The following is a 17,786-nucleotide window of genomic DNA, read 5'->3' as shown; positions in this document are numbered from 1 at the left end:
CAGTCTACCTAAACGCCACTTGCGTCGCTGCGTCGAGGCACGTTGAAGCACAACCGAATGGAATGCTGGTTTATTCAAAGTGTGGTAATGTTCAACTCATCCCGTGTGAATCCTGAACCAAACTAGTTCAACTGCTTGTTGAGGTATTACCTTTGTTTCACACATCCAAATACAAAAGTCATGTATTAGGGTCAGAGCATGACCTACTCCCCACAATGCACCTGAACACCTCGTGTGTGGTGCAGCTGATCTTCTTCCCTCGCTGTTTTTTGCTTTGTAAGTGTGCCATTTTTCGCTGTTTACTTTTCTCTCCTCAGAACGCTTTTCTATGGCACGGATGTCAACGTGAAGCTCCGCCGTCCCTTGCACATGACACAGCGGCTCGTTGAGGGCATTAAAATGCATTGATATTACACATATGGGCTGTTCAAAATTGGATATTTGTTTGGGTGCCAAGCAATCCACATGCCACTTTTGACATCCTTCAGATCTACGGAAGTTGAGATAATTGAGGGAGAGTTTTGCAGATGTGTAGCAATTATTCCCTGAATAGAAAGCAGAGTCACACTTATTGTCAGTTGCCGAGTAGAATTTGTGTGACAAATGAAGTCATTATTAATACTAACAATTCTAAATAAGTACTCATTCACACAAGATGCCAGTTTGGTTGAACTGCCTCTACCTGTCTTTATTCATGCAACCCTTTCATGGGGTCCTTGCTGTGTCCCCCCCCGATGTATAGCTGGAGAGGAAAGCGAGATTGCTGCTATTTATCAGTGTCACATGTGACACACGAGTTCTCTGGAAATTGATGCTTGTGTTTGAGCTAAGTTGCCTGTCAAGATTTGTGCCTCAAAGGTTTTTCTGAGGTTTTGCCTATAATGACCTCTAATATTGAAGCTTTATGTAGTGTAGGGGGCCCTTTAAATCTTTGAAAATTACATGTATTTTAATTCAGACATATTTTTGTTAAAATGGGTTCTCTTCACTTACCTAATAGACCGAAAAATGTCTTGGCAAGAATAATAATAAGGGGAAATGAGTTGCCCTGGAAGAGGCTGCAGCTGGATAAAGATAACACGCGCCTCCAGTTGCATCTCTCATATCAGCTTCTTATGTAAAGCACAATACTTTCACAGGAAAAAGGCAATTATCGGTGCCAAAAGGATATCAGTTGGAAGGTGCGCTCTTTTTGTGTGAAACTATCAACGGTTTAATTTGTTAATTAGATCTACACGTATGGTTTTGATACCATAAGACACTACAAAATTCGAAACGCACAGTTGGAGGTTGTTGCTCTCCGAACTACCTTCAATCAAACTGCTTTAATTGTCTGTTGTTGTGAGAAAATGGAATCATTTTGATTGTTGATGCTGTGATGAATCACAGAAAGATGGATTCTCCACAGTAGGTCACCAAACAAATGTTCTCTATCTCTGTCTTTGGAGATTATTGAACTTCCTGCCCGACTCGCTGGTGTCTCACTAGGTATTTCCTATCAGTAATTTCCTGTGATTTGGTCATACTAGCCCCCGTCATGATCAAGAGCCTCAAGCAAATGGTTTAAAAATAACACAATTCTTTCACCAAATATGAAATATGTGAACTGGACTCTCTTTTTGGTACTACTGTGTTTCTAGGCTACTGATAAGGACACCGGGAATTACAGCGCCATGGCGTACCGTCTCATCATCCCACCCACACCCGAGGGTCAGGACAGCTTTGTCATTGAGACGTTCACAGGTATCATCAAGTCGGCCATCATGTTTCGGAACATGCGCAGGTCGTACTTCAAGTTTGAAGTTATCGCCACGGATGACTATGGGAAGGGTCTGAGCAGCAGCGCCGAAGTGGTGGTAAGGATCTCCTCTAGTGCGTCTTAAAATATTTATCGTATCGTATCGCCAAAGACACACAAAAAAAGAAGAGTTGCAGATAGACTAATAATTGAAGCAATTCTAAATGTTTGCAAGATCTTCATTCACTGAGGATCTACTCACATACACTGCTTTTTTTTTTTTTTTACAACTCTGTTACACAGTGTGCCAGTACTTGACCTATATGTCAGCTACACACGAGCAGCAACTTGAATGCGTGTTTTGTTTGGCTTCAACAGCGTATTCTCTCTTCAGCAGATGGTCCTTTGAAGTATGGAATTACTCTTGTTATGTCGCTTTCTTTGGTACAGAAGGCCTTATTAAAGGGGAATTTCCCCTGATTTTACATGTCAGACTTCAAATAGTTTGAGATTTGTGAGAAAAAACAAGTCTAAACGTTTTTAATCAAAAATATATGTTTTAAACTGGAGTTGTGGAGTTTGAAATGGGGGGGTTGTAAATGTAGAGGCAAAAAACAATTAGGGTGAACACGGTGTTCTTTGTGAAAGGAGGGAGTTTTGTAAAAACAGGAGAGGTGATGAACTTGTGGAATTAAGCAGCACAGCTTAGCAACTATGCTCTGCAAGACAGCTCTGGCAAAATCATAGCATTAAAGCATTCCTGCTTTCATTATGAAGTAAAGATAAGTACACTGGATGTGATTTAACTGATCCAGAGCTACACAACGATCAGAACTTTAAAAAGTAAATGCTTTCTAAATTAAGTTTTTAGTTGCTAAGGTGTTGAGAGAGCTCTGCAGATTGCCCCGCATCAATACTAATATTAAACTGTTTGAGAACCACTTCGTTAGCTATTTTATGGCGTATTGTTCTTGAAGCGTATTTATTTTATAGGCATGAAGGGCTATTTTCACCATTAATCTGTCAATATAGAGAAAGACACCTGCAGTGAAAGCCAGTCTCATGCTGCATATATTTGTTGTGGTGGTCTGTTTTGCACTGCAGCACTAAATGTCTCACATCCAGTCTACTGAATTATTCACAGTAGGTACATTACTCTAAACATGCGGCCTGTGCCACAAGCTGATGATCCAATTAAACTTTTCCTTTCAGCCGTGTGTATTAAATCTCCATGCATGTGTCAGTGATGAACATCTGTTTTTATGTGCATGTTTGTCTCAATGTCTCTGCGTGTGTTTCCTTTTTTGCTAATAATCTCCCCCGCCTGATTAAGTGCTAATCTTTGCTGACTGTGGATAGACTTTTTTTATTTTTAATTTCAGCGAAATGTGCTGGCTAACAAGCCTCTAACGAGACAGAAGGAGAGTCTGGGACATTGCCTGGATGTGAGAGAACGGCGAGTGCTTAACCATGGTGCTCGTTAATTTTCAAGGGGCAACCTAATTTCATAGAAACCACATGGGAGTTTTGGCTTCGCAGCGCAGAAGCTGTTGCCTATGCACTTAACTGTCGCATCAGGATTAGGACCTGTTTAGTTTGCCGCATGGCAACAATACAGGCAGGCAATTAGAGGGTCCGCCAGATGAAGCATTTGTAAGAGCCGACCAGACTCACGAAAAGACGAGGTGGATCTGTTTTCTGATGTTTTCTCTTTTGTTCCCCTCCCTCTCTCTCTCCTTCTCTGTATTTGGTTTGCAGGTGTCTGTGGTCAATGCCTTGGACATGCAAGTTGTTGTGTCGACCGTCCCGCCCACTTTAGTTGAAGAGCACAAAGAACAGCTCATTAGGTAAAGCCATCCTCAGGGTAATATTATGTAACACCAAATTACTGAGACTAAAGCTGTTTCTCTCATGTTTTGTGAATATTTTTTTTGATATAAATCAGCTGCTACACGATTCAACAGTGAAACATGTTTATTCCTCTCCGCATTCACTACATTCCCTCTACTCTCATCCATCCAACATTATTTTCCGGTACATTTGCTTGCCCTCCAATATGACTTTGCTTAATTGATTTCCTTATTAATATGGACACTGCAGAATTAATGCAGTGCGTTAGCCATGATGATATCCACTGGACGTGGTTCAAGGTGGCACCTCCATTTCCATAGTGCGTGTGTGACTCAGCAATGTAAGAAATCCCTGCGACAAACAGTGGCTGGAAAAAAAAACTCAAATCCATCTTTTACCACTAAATATTGATCAGCTAATTGACAGCAAGCTTTAACTGATGTGACAGTTGAGTCTATATTCCAGTGTCACTTGTTCTTTTCCAAGTTGTTTGATAGAGATTCACTGAAAAATCTTTTCTTTTCCTTTTTCTTTTTTTTCTGCTTCTCCTGGGGAAGAGTGTTTAGCCTAATTAGTCCATCTGAAAGGCAAATGGGTGCTAATAGTTGCTTTTCAGGAACTTGCTGTGTCTACCTCGCACAAATGACACCGATCTTTAGACTGAAAAATACTCACATTAGTCACGGTAAGCTCTTTGCGATGATGTCATTTAAGAGCTCTGTAATTTGGCACGGCGCTGGTGATAATCCGTGGTCATTTTACCTGAGTAGTCTAACTGTTTATCCGTGTTGGCAAAGGCAGACAGCAAGGTTTTCTTTTTTGGCTGTAATATGAGGTGTTTGAGGAGGTTGGGTTTCTCCCTGCCAAAGGAGGATTATTGGAGAGCAAACTGCTGCCCAGTGGGACAATCATTGCCAGAGTGGAGTATTTGACACTGGTGGCTCTCATATTGCTTTGGGCGCAGAGGTGCCAAAAATGGATTATGAGCAAATGTGCTACCTAAGTTAAGGCTTCCATCAAAAGTGTTGATATCTGTTCCTTTTGTATTAATTTTTTCTTTTCTTTTTTTTTTCTTTTTTTACTTTTGTGGTGATTTCAGTATCCTGGAGCGACACGTTCAGGATCAGATTCCAGGTGCCAAGGTAATAGTGGAATCCATTGGGCCACGTCGCCATGGCGATGGCTTTGAGTTAGAGGACTACAGTAAGTCAGACCTGATGGTGTACGCCATTGACCCGCTCACAAACAGGGCCATTTCACGCCAGGAGCTCTTCAAGTGAGTGGAAGATTTTTGTTGAAAGAAGTCTAGTCCACATTTTTTGGTCTAAATTGATGTTCTAATGTTCCCGCTGTGCTGCATGTTTTCCTGCACTCTCTCTTTACCCTTCTGTCCGAACAGTGAGTCAGCAAGTATCACTTTCTCAGGTTCCCCTTGGCTTTCACTTTTACAGTGTCTCCTCTTTTTTTATGCTTCAGCTTTTTTTTTTGTGTGCTTTTTTTCATAAGATTTTTATTATCCAGCAGGTGCACCGAATCCATCATATGTCAGGGGCAACTATAGGGGGAGAAAAAAAGGAGGGCATGGGTTTAGGAGGGGGTAAAGCGAGAGTAGAGCATTTTAATCAGTCTACCAACACGTCAAGAGTAGCTCAAAGTTGTTCCAACAGGGGGGGGGTCTGTCTGAGCGAGCTTGCAAAAACACTGTTTTGACCAATGTGAGAACATGTTTGCTTTCTTGTAATATGTGCTTACAAGATGTTTTTCATTCTATCAGGTGAAAAAAGTCATTTAACGTACAATCACCTTTTTTAATGTCCCTTCTGTCAGCAAAAAACATTTCCATAAGAGTCAGTCGAAAACGCACCCGTCTTAGTCGTCCCCATTGTTCTCTCCGAATGTGCTTACCTTACATTAGTCGGGTTTCCATCAACATGTTTTGATCCTTTGAAAAGAAACATTGGCGGCAGTGGCGCTGAAGTCATCTATCAACATAACCTCTCCATCATAACTGTTTTAAAGTCAAGGATTGACATTTGGAATTGAGAGTTGCCATAAAACAGTACAGTTGGCCATCGTTGCCAGTATTTAAGGTTTTTTTATTTGTCATACTTATAATACACGCTTGAACTAAATCTTTTTTTCCCCAGCCAATAACATGTAGCAGACAAGACACCATAAAAAGAAATGCACAGAAAGGAAAAGAAAGTCCCAGGGGTTAAAAAGTGGCTGAGCTGCCCAGTTCAGATCAGTTCAGTTGTGTTTGGTGGATGATGGGGGAGGCAGGTTTCTGTGCCTCCTCAGAGACCTGATGGCTGGGGGGGGGCATTGCATAGTCTGGTAGTTCTAGAGAGTGCAAAGAGATAATGGGAGGGGTCGGCTTTTGGACATACTGGGTTTGGTAGATGTCAGAGAGAGACACTGATGGTCCTTTCTGCAGTTTCTATCATTTTCCGCAGGGACCAGAATACTCTCAATGGAGCCTGTAAACATGATGAGTGAGGGGGGTGGTCACCTTCCTCGGTCTCCCTAGAAAATCGAAGCCATGTTTGGCCTTCTAGGTGAGAGCAGGATCAGCCATCTGCAATGCGCACTCCCTGGAAACTGGTGCTGCAAACTCTCTCAGTTCCCTCGGTAGTCATACGGGGGCGGGGGCTGGGGGGGGGGGACTGTGACTTTTCTTGAAGTCGATGATCTCCTCGGTCTTTGTAAGTAAAGGCTATTGAGCTTTTTTTAAAGGAGGCTTTCAACAAAGAACTACATTGATTGACAAGAAGAGAAAGCTAATTGGGCGTCCCTTTCAACATCGACATACAGCATTCTCTGCCATTTTGGACTGAAAACTTACCAGACAAATCTTTTCTTGGTCATCTTGTTATGTTATCCTGTGATGTTTTCATTGACATATTCAGTCCATAATGGCGGCGGCGCTGTTGTTAAAGTGCACTGGAGTTTCCTCTCTTGGGCTTTTTATTCTCTTTGCTTTCCGCATTGAATCTGCTTCTAAGATACAGATTCTGTCAGGAACGTCGTTGTTCATGCAGTATGAGTCTGACAAAGTTTCGGGGTAATTACATGTTATATATCTGCGACTCTGCTGTCACGGATACCTGAAAGGGAAAGAGGAAGACAACAAAGTGATGGGTACCCCTGCATTACAGTGTCCTTATGCCACCTTGAATATTGCAGTCTCTACCATTTGAGCTCTCCAGAGGATAGATTGCCAGAGAGGCCAGTTAATAACCTTCATCTGCTCTCATTTATCCACCTATAGCAAAACAAAAATGACAGTAATTGGTTGTGGCAGTGTGCTCACTCCCTTGTGATGCAGGAGGTTTGGAGAGACACTCGGTAACAACTGGCTATTGTTATAAATCAACATTGAAACAACAGCGGGTGAATCGCCTCAGTGTAATATTTGCGCATGTTACTACAATATTGATGCAAATTATTCCTCAAGTGCGTTCTTGAAACACCCCTGAAATGTGAATGCGGGTATTTAGGCAAGGCTGAATTAAGGATTTCACTGTTTACTTTTTAATCTTTTGATAAAACAGCAGCACATATCTTCTTGTCCCATCATTCATAACATGCTGGTCCATGAAGACGTATTCTCATAAGCCAGCGTGAACGTTAGCAGCACAAAACCCATTCAGAAAATAAACCGACATTCAGACATGCGCTAACTTATTCCAGTTCGTGGGATTGAAGCCTGAAACACAAGGTCCATCCACGATGCTTAACATGAGCGTAGCGACAGTCACTGCAGTCAATAATCGCTGTCAGCAACTGGAGCATCCTCATGTTGATGATAGACACCAGGAATCTGCTGCGAGTCCGAATCATAGACTCACATATGAATGAGCCAGAAGATACCGAGCAAGTGTAGCTGGTCTAAAACTCCCCTCTGTGCCGCTGATGGAACACACCACTCACATTTCTGGGGCGTACCACTCTATCATCAGATGGCACTGACCTTGAAATAAATGATATTCAAGAATTTACAATTTCAACCACTGTGCCTCTTAAAATAAAACAAAAAAACCTTCTCCTCCTATTCCCATGATATCAATCCCAGATTTCTTGATGGAAACGTGCTGGAAATCAACAAGGAGTTCCAGCCGTACCTGGGTGAAGGTGGCAGAATCCTGGAGATTCGCTCACCAGACATCGTGGCCAGCGTGAAGAAGGCCGCTCAAGCTGTTGGCTACACAGAGGGCGCCCTCCTAGCTCTGGCCATCATCATCATCCTCTGCTGCATTCCTGCCATCCTCATTGTCATGGTCACCTACAAACAGTGAGTACTCTCCCTCGCTTGCTTCAATGAATCATCCTTAGTTGGCTGTTAGAATAATAAGAGGGAAATACATTTTAATTAAGTGGTGTTATTTTTCTGGAAAATATTAACTGACACTTATGGGGGGGGGCCTTAGTTCACAAACAAAGCATACATTTTATTGTTGGAACGTAGTGTAAGCCATTGTTTACATCCCTGTGGTCGGCCAGAACAGTGGCTGCAAAACCACAAACAGCATTGTTGAAGAGTGTTTTTCTCAAGTGTTTAAGATAAAGGGAAAGCCCTTTTTTGCTTGCTTGGCTGCTGCCTTTTTGTGCATCTCGCTCTCGTGCTCACTCACTCCCTCTCTCATCAGACATGCTGACTGCGCACTCTGCTGGGCTAATCTCCCTGCTCATGCTCTGTGAAAGCAGATTAATTAACACTCATTTGTGACAAATATCTATAGCCAATTGTGACCGTCACAGTGCATCTTCACGCTACTTAATCATTTCTGGCTAGCACGCATGCACACACACACACACACACACACACACACACACACACACACACACACACACACACACACACACCCAATAAACAGCTCTCTATGTGTACGGCTTGCTCTTTCTCTGTCACTCTCGCTGGTATTTCCAAAAAAAACAAAAGTACAATGCCTTTTGTTTATAACGTCATTCAGCTTGATAAGTCATTTGAAGTCAAACAAGAGTCGGGTTCTTTGCCCCTCTAATTGTTGCTTCCATAAACGCTGATGTTTGAGGAATATTTATCCACGGCAGATGGGTGGAACAGTTTTCCTTCAGCAAACGCTGACACTCAACATGTAGTACAAAGCTGTTGCTAGCGACATTAGACCTCACACACGCACACACACAAAAACTGTCGTGGCAGATGGTGCTTTGTTGGTGGCATTACATGACTTTGGTTAAAAAAAAGATTACATCATTTTAGAAAATCTCGCAATGCTTTTGTCAACATCGCTCACTTGTTTTGACTAAATTTGGGGATTCATGTAATATTGAAAAAGTGAATCATTCATGCATAGTAATTGAATTTTGTTTTGAATAAGTAATGGTGAAATGAAAGATGGAAGATTTACTTAAGGAAAAAAAAAAACAGCGGCTATTTTAGCATGCAGCCCTGCAGTCACTGCTGGAGGCTTGAGTGCTTCTTCCTCTGCAAAGTGAAAGAATATAAAGTGAAAATATATGTGCGTGTGTGTGAGGGTTGGGTGGGTGGGTGTGTTTTCCTGTTCCTAGGCTAAATACTGTCGGTAAACATGTTTGTTTGAGGAATGTTTGCATGAATAATACTCATTATTTCACCTGATGCCCATGTTTGTATTGGTTAATTATATGGGGTTGCTGTTGTAACCTTTGCCAATTCATGTAATCGTTCATCTTTTGTGTGTGTGTGTCTCTCTCTCTTTTTCTCTGTGCATCCAATCCCATCTCCAGGTTCAAAGAGTAAGTAATTATTCTTATTCATGCTCCTGAAGTGATCCTTCTCTCTCATTGCTTGTGAGAATTACATTTGTTTTTCATCTGAAGTATTTATTAATTTTCTTAATATGTAAAGAAATTAATGCAGTCTTTCCAGTGAAACCCTTTTTGAAATGTAAACGTTATCATGACATATTTAGCTCGTTCATTTTGTTGGTTGTTGAATGAATATTTAATTAAACCGTTTCTCTTCATGTGGAAAATTCAAAGGAAAATCCACCCTAAGTCAATAAGACAATGTCTGTGCTATTATCATCCCACTATTATTCTATTTGTCACTCAGCTGCCAGCTGTCTGATCTCATTATTCTTTGCATACTGTGCATAAACTGCTTGTGTTTGACCTAGAAGTTCAAATGAACATTCCTGATAAATACTGTATAACCGCTCCTATTAATGCACGTGAACACCAGGGAGAATCCATTCCTGCAGCCGTGTGTTAAGTGAGAGTTTGAACATTTTATTGAGCTAACAAAGGGTCGCCTAGTGGACTAAACTTTGGCAAACATAATAGTGCATAATAGGCTCGTTTGAGGTTGATACATGGCCACTGAGTCAAATGGGATGACCTGCTTGTTCATTTTTGTAAATGTACTTATGAATCAGTACAACGATTAACTATGGCGGTACTTGGGGCACATCTGAACACCTGAAAAAGCCGGCAGTGGACATGGTGGAAAAGAATACACATAAACATAAGCAGAAACTAGGATGCCATAGAAAACAATGAGTGTGCAAAGTACATGTAATAATGTACGTGTAAAAAAAAAAAAAAAATGGCAGAATTAATAAGACACGAAATGCTTTCAAAACAGAAATTGCTTGTTTAGAAAAATAATAACAGGCCTTGCACAGAAATGAGAGGCGCAGCAGAGAGGGAGGGTGTTTTAGCTCTGTGAGATGCATTTAAATACTTCCTCCTGACACCAGATTTACATGAGCCGCCTAAAAATTTTCACTTGGTGAGTTAATTCTCAAGTTTGGTCAATTGAAATGTTTTTTGTTGTTGTTATTGTTGTTGTTTCTTCTTATCTTATCATTCCTACCAGGTCTTAAATTTATTCTATTTCTATCCACAAACATATGTTAGTTAGTAGCTGCAAAAATACCTTGTGGTTGAAATATTGAAATAAAGTGGGTTTTTTTTTGTGTGAGAGAATCTTCTTGCATATGTGCATGTACACATGTTTGAACTCTGAAATGCTTATTTGATTGACTGTAATTGATGGAACTTTGCACAGGCGACAGGCAGAGTGTGCCAAAACTGCCAGGATTCAGATGGCCTTGCCACCGGGAGGGAAAGCAGCTCCAGCCAGCGCTCCTGGTGCTAATCTCTATGAAGAGCTCGGGGACAGCAGCATGTGAGTCAACCATGACCCTTTTTTACCTTGCTCCCATCCATCGTGCCTCTTCACATCACTTCCTAAACTCAAAAAGAAATGCTTTCAAGTTTAATGCTAGTACTTCTGCCTCTTCCCTGACCTTTAAACAAGCTGCTGGATTCAAAATCACATCCCTCCTTTGACCTAAAATGACCACTAGCCGTATCAGAAATTTACCTGCTGCCTGATTCGCATTAGTAGCTGCATCAAGGGATCGCTCAGCAACTATAATCCACTTTAGATGTCTGCAAACAACAGCTGCTGATTAGATTTAATCTGGTGTATATGTGTTTCCGATTTGATTGTTTGCATTTTTGCTTGGTCCTTTTTCAAGGTAAGATTTTAATCAAAAAACAGGAATGGAAATCAATCAAAATATTTCATGAGCGTGAGTATTTGGCCATCGGCACAGTCAGGTTTCACTCGTTGCATTAAATGCACTCCTGAAAGTTCAATGAAAACGTTAACGCTTGGTTTCTGTGAGCCTCCGCTGTGGAAGTGCAGCCCTCTTAGATCTGATTTTCACAAGACTGAAGCAACATCAATTCTGTTGGGACAAAAATGGTAAATTGTAAAAATCCTTTGCAGTGTTTACAACAGACATTGACCAACACTCAACAACAAGCAGAAGCTTTTGCTTCTGTTGCAGGAGACAAGCTCTCATGGGGAATAAATGCTGTTTATATGGGGACTGGGTTTTTTTTTTCTTCTTCTTCCCAGCCTGCACTAGAAACTTGAGTTGATCCTCTAAATGACCCCCATTAAAACACTCTGAAAGTTTTGTTTTTAGGAGAAAGGTATACTCTGTGTGTGCGTGTGTGTGTGTGTTGGGTGGTTGTGTGTGTGTGTGCGCGCGCTTTGCGTGCTGTACTCTCAAATACACATAGCAGATACATCAGTACTGTATTTACCCTCAGAAAGGAAAAATTGAATGTACCTCTGAGATAAAACTTCATCTACGTCCTCTATTTTATTGCCGTTATGTTTGGTAGCGCCTCAGTTAAACCTGATTTATAGTTGTACGTGGATACTAATCATGTGACCTGTGCTGCACTTACCTTTCTATGGTGTCCGGATGTGTTGTTCTGCTCTTTCGAAACACAAGTTGGATGCGACGCTGCTGTGTTGAGTTTCTTCGTGTACTTTTAACAATAGCATTCAGTTTTGGTAGGTCGAGCTTACATCCTTTTCATTAACGGAAAAAGATATATGCTGAACGGAGATGAGGCCAGAGGAGGAGAAGGAAATGAGCGATTGTAAATTCATAGGTCACAGCATCGATTTGATGCGCAATTAGACAGCAAGCTTTACGTGGTAGTCTGTTGCCATCGATGTTTTCTTGCCTCAGGAACCATTTAGTCACAATTGTTCCAGAAACTGGAGAAAACCGTTGAAGAACCGACCCGTGGCAGTAGAGGAATTCTGGCAGAACAACCTCTGATCTTAATCTAGCGATCCAAAGAGCACTGAGAGGGAAAATACATTATTAACTGTGCGCACTCAGCTCTTTTAGTCCTAAATACTCCATCGCAAACACCATCATCACCGGGCCTTCGGCTCAATCACTTTTGTGTTCCCCAAATGAAAATCTCACAGATTATTTATTACCTCTGACATTACTTCTTCTTACCATCTGTCTGTGTTTCTATCCTCTCCATCATTTCTATTCCCCTGTCTCTCTGGATTCAGACTGCAGTAAGTAATTATAAAATATACAAAATCCATAAATACTTTTTCATATTAGCATAATAGCAGCCCTTGCAACCTCTCTAGCATTTAGGTTTGTACATTTTTGGTGTAACTCAAATTACATATTCTGAATTAGACATTTCCTCCCTCCCATCCTGTAGGACCATCTATTGCCTTTTTTATACGATGTTGTCCCGCCTGACAGAACTTTGGATTTCATTATTTTAATGTTAATTTACATCTTTCATTCTGCGAAAAGGATTTGTTGATTTGATACAACATACAGCAGGTTAATTGTTGCGCGAGATTGTAAAATGTGAATTATGTATTTAGTATTTTTCCATTTACATTCAGTGATCAGTTGTTCAATACATAATGTGATAATACTGAGTTGATGTTCAGTAAAAAATACGCGCAAGTTGTAGTATTTAGTTTTTCCTCACCCTTTTTTCTTAGCTTTCTTTCCCTTAAACTTTCCATTACTTGTTTTCAAGTCTTGTTTCTTCTTCACCTCCACCTTTACCGTGGCAGGGCTAAAAAGTCTGTCATTGAGGAAGCCGACCACCAGAGGATTCTTAGTACCTTTGCCAGTCGCGCCATTGCAGCCCGCAGCAACGGAACGCTGCGTGTCAACTTACCCAAGTCAGAAAGCAACGTGACCTTCCTCTCTGACTGCAACCCACTCACCACCCACAACCCCGTCTACAGTGACAACAGTCCTCTCGGCAGCCCTGATGTGTCAAAGGAGTGGGAGAGCCCTTTTGAAAAGCGCTTCTTCTTTTCTCCTTCCCACTCAGAAGGGGCAGGGTGTGTGTGGTCGATGCCTGCCCGCCTTCACAGAGACCTGCACGGTTTCGGGGTACCCAGGAGACAAGCTCTTATGGACCCAGTTGATTGGGAGTATGAGATATTCCAAGCTCTGAGAAGCAAGGGACGGCTGGACAGTACCGACACACTTGACCTGTGTGGCAGCACAGACACCAAGTTGTCAGTTCGTGAGCAGGCCAGGCAGTTTGAGCAGCAGGCCCTGCAGGAACGAAGCCTCAGTCAAGGCTCCCTCTCTCCTATACTTGTCAGGGACAGAGACGGTACCGATGTACTGGAGGTGACCCCCGACACCCTGTTCTCCATCATGGATTACCCCTACACCTTCACTCCTGTCGGCAGGGACATACCCCCCAACATTATCGTCACCCAGGGAGATGACTCGTGGACCCTGCCGAGTCAGAAACCAACTCCTCCTGTCCTCAGGAAGTTCAGCTCCAGCATCTCCAGTTACATGACCGTGCAGCCTTGTCAGATCACTGTGGAGATCATTCCAGACCCACCGGAAAACCCGCCACCGCCTCCGCCTCAGCAGGAGCATCCACCCTCACTCTCCCTATCCCCTATCCCTGATCCATCTTCCTCTTCATCATCACCCACCTATGATTCTAAACCTCTCATTACCCTTCAGTCCTCTCCTCCTCCTAATAATGAACAGCTTACACCTCCACCTCCACCCCCACCTCCTCTCCCCCCCCCTCCCTCACCTGCTAGCGATCATGGGCGTCCATTTGTCCAATTTGTTCCAACCTCTTTGCCACTCGCGTCCTCGCTTCGCCCTGTTTCAGAACGGAAACGCCCCTCTTCTCCTACCCCATCACCGACTGACACGGGGAAGAAGGAGCTGAAAGGGATCCTGAAAAACGTCCAGAATCTAGCTGACATAGAGAGGTCCGTTGCCAACTTGTACAGCCAAGTGGACAAAAATTGTAAGGTGCCCAAATTTAAAAAGAAACCACAAGTGACTGAGGAGACAGAGGTTGCTAACAAACTGGAAGAATCTGATCTCCATCATGAGCAGAGCACGCCAAAACAAACCAGTTCCAGCTCTGCAGTCCAAATCGACCCGCCAAGTGGGAACTTTGTTGCAAACGGAGCGAGTCAACTGAACAAGGCTGCAGACGTTCAGCAGACAAAGTTGACCACGAACAGCGAAGATACCACTGAGATCAGTGAACACTCTCAATCCACAGTTTTCTGACTCTTTGTTTCCATGTTCTCATTGATTCCATCTTTACATTTCCATGCCTGTTCTTCTGTTGTGTCTGATCTCATATTTGCACAGTTGGTAGTACTACATAAAAGCTTCATCAAGTTTTCTAGAGCTTGACCGCTATAATGGCTGGCCAATTTTCATGGCCAATAGTGGCTGTTCTCAGATATGCAGGTACGTTGGCCGACATTAAAACCTCTGTCATATGCATTGTTGTACGATAAAATTATTCATGATGTGTTTAAAGTAGCTCAATGATGATGTCAGTTAAGTAAATGTAACACTCCAAACTATGTACTTTTAAGTACATTTCACCAGCAGTACTTTTTCTGAAAGAACTCAGTAGCATAAGACTAAAAAAAAAGAAACACATTATCTTTTTTTTTCAGTAACAAAATTCTTTTTTTTTTTTTTACTTGGTTATGGTTATTTATAAATGATGCTATTTGATTTTGTTTGGAAACCATATTTTAGTGCCACTTGCCAAAACGGTGTCCTCAGTGTTGCCACATTGACTGTATATGTGCTTGTAGGCTTGAATTATAAAAGATTGGACCAGTTTAATTGCATTTTTGAACTACCTGGACTTTCATTTGATCAATAATAATGGTGCATCACATTAGATTTATGCGAACATTAAAGGAAACATTCTCCGATCATATACGGTTCTTCTCGAATGGTCCTATTATATTGGCCAGTCTCTCCTAAAACTTCACATTGTGGCGAACTGGCAATAAGCATTATAGGGTTGGAAAAACACTCAAATTAAATTACCCTAAACTTTAACTTTTTTTTTTTTTAATTGCTACCACCTTGGGGTCTGTTTCCTAAACAATTTAATGGCTATATTTTGCTAAGAGTTATTTTCGCAAAGATAAGAGGACTCGAGGAAAGTGTTGCTTTGTGCTGAGCACAAATTAAGTGTAAGAGAATTTTTTTTTTAATTAAACAGTTTTTTTCTTTTCAAATGAGAGGGAAATTAACATACTGTTAAGAAATCCCCAAATGTATGCAAATTCTGTGAAATAAGCTTTGGAGTATTCAGGATGGATGAGTACATATTTTAGTTGATACAGGTAGTTGTAGCTAAAGATTTACCGTAAAAAAAAAAAAAGTATTTATATATATTTCAAGGCACCATATGGGGTGATGCATGAGCAGGAGGCACAGATGTCTTTATTTATTTTATGTAAAAATGGGCATAATGCACCTTTTGGAACGTGAGCGCTGACATCAAGATTTAGCTTTGAAGGCTAATTTTCACCTGCAGATTGATGGGAAGTGAAAATATACAGACACACAGAAGCACAAATAAGAGCAGACATATAAGCACAAATAATAGTATATAGACACAGACCACGTAGCGTCACATAGGCGCGGACTCGTACACATAACACATAACAAAAGACATGCAAATGAAGAGAAAATTCATTGTCATATGTATTCCAATAGCAGTTGGACAAATAAACCAGAACGAATACAGAACTATTTACATCGACACTTTAAAAGTGTATGAAATTGACGAAATATTGCACTAAAACAAGCAGTGTATTATTTTGTTCAAATACTGTCCCGCCTCCCCGACTTATGTTGTAGGCAGAAAACCAACCTGTGGTGGCCTTGTCAATTCCTGTGTCTGCAGAGATCCTCCCAGCATGATAAAGTAGTCACAGTGATGTTGGGCAGCACACTTGAAAAGGCTAATTACAGAACCAATCAATGGCTGACCAGGGCTGCTGCCTGTAGGGCTGTCAACTACACTTACCTCGCCTTTTCTCTTCCATCCTTCTGACCTGCTGCCGCTTCCATTTGTCTGTTTCTCCCTCTCCACTTATTTCTAATATCTCCCAATCCCTTGACCTCCTCTTGTTAGTCTATCCTCACAGTTCTCAGAAAATGTTGTTACCCTCTCATTGCTTTGTCCCCTTTCTCTCGTCCTTTTTTTACTCTACTTCCACCCCTCTATCTTCCCCCCGCATACCTGCTGCCATGTGTTTGTTTCACCCTCCGTGCCCGGAGGCAAATGGTCTTAGCATATCTCCCTGCCAGTGCAATGTAATGTTTGATTCATCACACGTTTCCCTGATGGGCAAATCGAAGGCCTGCTATTTCTGTATTCCATGTTCACTACATGGGGTAATCTCTTTTGTAAAGAGGCCAACAGATCACACGCTGTTTCTTTCAACCCAAAGGGCAGTACACGTTAATGGATGCTATTCTTTATACTCCAGTTTTACAATTGCTTTTATCAAATACTTTTTTTTTTATTCCTGACTGATAATTCAATAGCATGAAAACATAAAAGACTTGGAAAATTTTATAATGGAAGTGTTGTAATCATAGAGCACCTTTTTAAAGGACACGGGGCTGATATAAAACAACACAGGGCTTGTAAGTATTTGTGTCCTTATTAGAGTTGAACAAAAGACTTTTTTTTTAATTTTTTAGAAAGATGGCGCGCCAAGGTCTTGTGCCTGTAAATGAAAGAAAAGGTGTTGTGCAATGTGTATTTACCGTTCTGACAGGCAAAATGTGACAGGGTTAAGATGCACTTACACAAAACTTGGTTTATCAGTGCTGATTGACCCCTGCAGCGCAGGAAATTGTGCATGAAATGTCTTGTGGGCGTGTACACGTGAAAGATTAAGGTGAACATTCAGCGAGTGAGAAATGGTGAGGACAACAAGCATTTAAACCACAATCCAAGACAAATCAGCAGCAATTCAGCTACCTTGATGTGGCCTTTAGTCGGCTTACCTGACACGCCAGATGGTTTGAACCATCTGGAAAATCCCCCGTAGAAAAGAGCTGACACTTTCAAGAAATACTCAGCAGGTGAACGGATGAACCATCTGTGTATAAATTCAACCAATAAGATCAACAAAACCACGTAGAAGCCAAAGCCGGCTGATGGAAGAGCGAACAGAACTTTTCTGTGGAGAAAATCCTGCAGTACCATTCAGGGGCCACCATTTTTGTTTCATGACACTTCCATCGATGCTTGTCGCTGATGTCACATTGCAACCCCGCCCATCACTGACAGGGGTTCTTATCCAGAACCCTGACTAGCCTCGAAAGAAGGATTCTCCTTTTGTTTTGTCAAACCCAACAGTCTCACGAGGTAAATAGTCAGGTCGACACATCAGAATATTACAGCTGTTACTGACGCAGACTGACATCCCCTGATTTTAGTTTAATACAGGATTATTAAACATCACACTAAAGGTTTTTGGGAGCAAATTGAAACAGGGAAACAGCAACTGTTGAGGAACGCTGTTGGTGGAAATGGTTAA

General features: G+C 41.7%; 1 protein-coding gene across 5 annotated transcripts in view; it reads left to right on the top strand.

Moving 5' to 3' along the window:
- LOC147247430 (protocadherin-15-like) overlaps positions 1-17,786 on the top strand; it is a 212,033-nt gene that overhangs the window by 186,301 nt on the left and 7,946 nt on the right. For 4 of the 5 annotated variants that reach the window (XM_086181509.1, XM_086181507.1, XM_086181508.1 and 1 more), the window contains 4 exons: positions 1,641-1,856; positions 3,497-3,585; positions 4,689-4,865; positions 7,665-7,902. In XM_086181509.1, the coding sequence (XP_086037635.1) occupies positions 1,641-1,856; positions 3,497-3,585; positions 4,689-4,865; positions 7,665-7,887 (705 nt within the window). In that variant the 3' untranslated portion in view covers positions 7,888-7,902. Of the gene's footprint in view, positions 1-1,640; positions 1,857-3,496; positions 3,586-4,688; positions 4,866-7,664; positions 7,903-9,340; positions 9,350-10,625; positions 10,746-17,786 lie in introns of those variants that run through there. The other variant, XM_086181511.1, reaches the window with a different exon arrangement.

This window comes from Aulostomus chinensis, chromosome 16, assembly GCF_037954235.1.
Source record: "Aulostomus chinensis isolate RoL2024-O1b breed Wild chromosome 16, RoL_Achi_v1.0, whole genome shotgun sequence".
In the NCBI taxonomy this organism is placed as follows: domain Eukaryota; kingdom Metazoa; phylum Chordata; class Actinopteri; order Syngnathiformes; family Aulostomidae; genus Aulostomus; species Aulostomus chinensis.
The sequence above is the reverse complement of the archived record's forward strand: the minus strand, read 5'-3'. Positions and strand labels throughout refer to the sequence as shown.